The following is a 4,695-nucleotide window of genomic DNA, read 5'->3' on the forward strand; positions in this document are numbered from 1 at the left end:
GCGGTTGCAGTGGCGTGGGTTGCAACGGCGTATGGGTGTGGCGGTGGTGGGTGAGGGGAATACAGAATATTGATTAGGGTTATTTTTGTCAATTAACAAGTTCAGGGGTAAGGGGTAAATATGACTTTCGAAACCTCAAGGGCTGTGAGGCAAACTAGTGGGTTGACCCTCCACTGAGTGACATTGACCCAAACCTCATGGGGTGTGAGTGCAATTTACTTAATATTTTAATAATTATTTTGTGCTTCCCTCTCACGTTAATTTTTTTTCATATATATAAATATATATATATTTAATGAATCATATATTCAATTAGTAACAAATCAAATATGAATTATCCATTGAATTATTGCAAGAAAAGCCTTATCAAATGAATAATGCTCAGCAGACAGCTAAGAAATCTTCTGGCTTAAACTAAGGTATGTTTGAAAGTAGGAAGATTGGCAGACAAACATATACTAATGGTCGAAAGGATAAGTTCGTTATAGAAACTTTGACAATATGCCAACCCAGTCAATTAAAGATCAATAATTGAGCTTATCAATAAAAAAAGAAGTAAATATAAACATCTCTATCAGCTTTAATTTAGAACAACGGAAGGAGTTAGATATTGAGCGTGACACACCTTTTTATTTAAGGAATGTGAGCAGAAACTTATTTTGTTTATTTTTTTAATATTGAAAAAGATTGAAATTTTTTTTTTTTTTTGGTGTTATTTGGTTTGTAATTCTACAAATAATTGTTTTTGTTTTTAGAGAATCAAAAATTAGAAAATTATACAAAAATTATGTTATAAAAGATCTATTTTTAGATAATTATCTTTTATAATTCTCTAAAAATAATTTTATGTTTTCTGAATTTCTGATAATTATTTTCAAAACTTATTTTTATTCAAATTACAACTCAAAATTTCGAAATTTGAAAATATACTTATTCTCTCTCTCCAGGTGTCATAAAGTTGAAGCATTAAAATTCACATGCCTGTTGTGTTTTTTGTTCTTTTAAAAAAATAAATAAATAAAATTGACTGCCACTAGCCACTCGCAAGAAGCCGAAATTCTAACTCTATTTAGTGGTCACTCAAAGGACAACAAAATTTACACCAATGAAGTGCTAACCGTAGTGGCTAGAGTGAGGACTGTGGCTTAGCACTCGTCTTTTAAATGTTCCACGATAATAGATTTTTGCAAATGGAGGACAATAATTAGCTTTCGACCATCTAAAGCTTTTGCTAAACACTGCAAATACTAGTAGTACTAAAATCTCAAGTAGAGATACTAATAGGTTTTTTTGCATTGGATACCATAGCACGGCAGGATTTGTGGCCTCAAAAACATAAACAAATCATTAGGCTCAGTTGCTTTGGAGATGCACTTCAAATGTGTGTTTTTGGATCTATTTGATTGGGTAAAAAAACAGAAAAACAATAAATTTGAACTCTCAGATGGTTTGTAAATCCCGGATGTAGTCCCAAATGGTTTGTAAACTCTGGATGTTGATCCCAGTACGTAATCGAAGTGCAAACCAGAACTTTAAAACCTGATTTTTACAATTTAGAAACTCTGATAAGAGCTAAAAATTCCTGGTAATATGGTGTGATACAGATTACAGACTATCTACAACAAACAAAAACCAACATTTAGTTCCTCTGAGCCAATGGTCCATTTTAGTATTATTGAGTGCTAAAGTTCCTGTGCCTTCCTAGAAGGCCGACACAAATACTATTTCTGAGAAAAAAAGAACCGAAAATAGAAACCTTTATCAGGAAAAACGAGTGGCATCTACTTAAAAGCAATTCATTCAAGACATAGAACTTTAAGATTGTGGTTAGCACATGCAAGAGAAGACAAAACAAGCTTTCACAAAAGGAGTAAAAGTAAAAAAAAAACAGGAAAGACTTTATATGATCATAATTGAATTTACAACAAAGGAATTACAAAGGAATCAACAAGTAGTTCTAGAATTGGGGTTAGCAATCAACATTTCTACTGTTTTCACAAAATTTTCTCAGTTCCCAAACACAACTCAACACAAAAGTTCTATAAAAAGGAAAAAACCTGATTTGAGTCATATATACCAACATTACTCCATTTCATGAATAAAATAAAACATTCTGTCTCTAACTATATGAATATGAGACCTAGTAATATTTGATGATTGCACATTGCATGCTATTTACAATTCAAAAGTTCCCTTTTTTTCTGAATTGGAGACCATATCATCAATCATCAACAAACAACCCAATGATTCACTGCTATATCAGTCCGTAGCAACCCGATTTAATGTGTTAAAAATAGATTTAATTGGGTTGCAAAATTACAGTACAGAACCCGATACAGCAGAGGATTCAGACCGATCAACATCACCACCTTGACATTTCATTCTGGTCTTCCAAAACCCAAGCTCTGCTACGCCTCCTCACCAGCCTACTGAAAACAGAACCAGAATGACTCTGACTTCTGGTGATGGTAGACTCAGATTCTGAACTACTACTAGAATGATGTGACGAAGATGACAATCGTGAAGAGGAAGAAGATCTAAACCTCCCTAAAAACGAGAACAGGCCACGAAAAACTCGGCCTAATCCACTTCGACCTGCTCTGCCTCTTCTTGATGTCCAAGTGATCCTCCTCGGAGCACCACTGTGATTGAACCCACCATCCATTTCTGTGAAAACGACAGGAAGTTCTCTTTCACCTGCTCTTCTTCCCCAAGCAAACCTCCCCACCGCGAACCCACCACCGGGTAGTCTCCATATGGTCAACCCAACTGTCTCTTCGTCGGTTGGGGCCTCGGATTGGGTTTGATTGCCGGAATCCGACGGGTTCATGCCGGTGTCGGTGGGTAATTCGTGGCGACAAACGGGGCATGAATTGCGGAGAGAGAGCCATGGGAGGATGCAATCCGAATGGTAGATGTGCTTACAGGGCATTTCGCGGGCTTCTGAGCCGAGAACGAAGGCTTCTTTACACACGGCACAGTGCGATTCAGTGTGGATGTGCGTCGCCACTATCTCAATCGTCGGCATCGATTCCACGGCGGATTTCGACGCCGGCGGATGCTCAGAACGGCCCAAACCGTTGACTTCGATCTGCGCTAGCTGGTCGAGCAATCTATCGAAGCCGGAACCCATCAGGAGCTCCGACATGGTCGCCGGAAGCGGTCGAAGGCCCGACCCGGCTCCATCGTCGTAGTACAATTCAAAACTCCTCCTCTCTCCGCCTCCACCACCCCCAGCACCACCGTCATCCCCGGCGCCTTCAGCCGGACCGCGCAATACGATGACCGGATTAAACGGAGACCGGTCGCCGCTGCTACGCCGGCTGCGGTGGAACCCTAGATTCCTGCTCTGATCTGAATCTGGAGATTCTGAACGGTGGCTCCCCAACATGTACATCCCGGCTGTAGGGAATCGACGGCGAGAGCCCGATTGGACGGCCGGTGAGCTGGTGCCGACGGCCTCGATAAATCCACCGTCACAGTACGGACAAACAACACTGCCTTCTTCACCCCCAGCCCTAACGAAGCGAGTGCACCTATAACACCAGTACGACCCCGTTGATGACATCTACACACCAGCCCTAGTAGATCTTGAGCTAAGGAATCAAAATCAGTCGAGTCCTTAAAAGAGAGAACGAGTTGACTCTGAAGTTTCAAATCACTCGCAGATCTGATAAATCAATACATACACACACCGGAAATGAAACAAAACAAGCGGGGAATTATATGCCTATATAGAGAGAGAAAGTATGTGCGTGTTTTAGAGAGAGGGGGGAAATGGAGATGAAACAAAACCGGCGGTGGATGAAACAAAACCGGCGGTGGATATATATTAGTATATGTTAGAGAGAGAGTGCGTGTACATGTGCGTGTCTTAGAGTGAGAGAGGGGAAATGGAGATGCGTTGAAGAATGTGAATGGAAAGAGGTGGGGGTTTTAAAACACGCGTGATGATGGTTTTAACGGTGGAGAAGCGTTCACTGGGAGATAAATTAACGGCATGGCTCATGACGGCGTTAGTTGTGCCGCGGGAATGGACCGGTCCGTTTGTAAATTATGAAGAAAGGAGAGAATCGGGCCGAAACGTGCGTTACGCCGAGTGCGACTCGCAGGGAAGGATGTTGACTATATTAAAGGGGGAATTTGAACGATTAGAACGCCGAGTTTGAAAATCAAAACTACGTAGTAACCGATTATTATTACAGAAGATTCCTAACGAACGATGTAGAAGACGCGTGTTAATTGGACTGTAATGGAATTTTCTACGCTCTTTCATTAATCAATTTTATCCACCTTTAATTCGTGTTATTAAAGATTTTACAGTATCAATTTACATTCAAATCATCAAGTTTGTACCGAGAATTTCAATTCACATTCAAATCTTTAAATTTGTGTTGGGAAATATAATTAAAAAATCAAATTAAGGTCAGGATTGTTTTATTTTAAATTTATAAATTAAAAAAAAGGATAAACAAACGTAAACAATGATCTTTCTGAAATTCTTTTTCATCGTCTGAACTTTGAACATTGGATGGTGACTTGGCCGCAACTCGGGTAGGTTGGGCAGATTTAAGATATAATTTAAGCCCAATTCACCATATAAAATGTTAAATCCAAACCCAACTTTAATCCTATCATCAATCCTAACTATTAAACCCGAGTCTAACCCATCCTTTTATTTTTAAATTTGGACTT

General features: G+C 39.4%; 1 protein-coding gene across 1 annotated transcript; it reads right to left on the reverse strand.

The window, feature by feature from the left end:
• Positions 1-2,037: 2,037 nt before the first annotated feature.
• On the reverse strand, positions 2,038-3,930 carry LOC132307129 (E3 ubiquitin-protein ligase RDUF2). Its single transcript, XM_059804798.1, has one exon. It carries the CDS (start codon positions 3,566-3,568, stop codon positions 2,363-2,365), a length of 1,206 nt encoding a protein of 401 aa, XP_059660781.1. The 5' UTR covers positions 3,569-3,930; the 3' UTR covers positions 2,038-2,362.
• Between the last annotated feature and the right edge of the window lie 765 nt (positions 3,931-4,695).

Source organism: Cornus florida, unplaced genomic scaffold (assembly GCF_030987335.1).
Source record: "Cornus florida cultivar Cherokee Brave unplaced genomic scaffold, ASM3098733v1 CherokeeBrave_3.0.0_Hap2_Chr05, whole genome shotgun sequence".
Classification (NCBI taxonomy): Eukaryota; Viridiplantae; Streptophyta; class Magnoliopsida; order Cornales; family Cornaceae; genus Cornus; species Cornus florida.

Coding starts and splice junctions, on each gene's coding strand:
- LOC132307129 (XM_059804798.1), bottom strand. CDS start 3,568: ATGTCATCAACGGGGTCGTACTGGTGTTATAGGTGCACTCGCTTCGTT.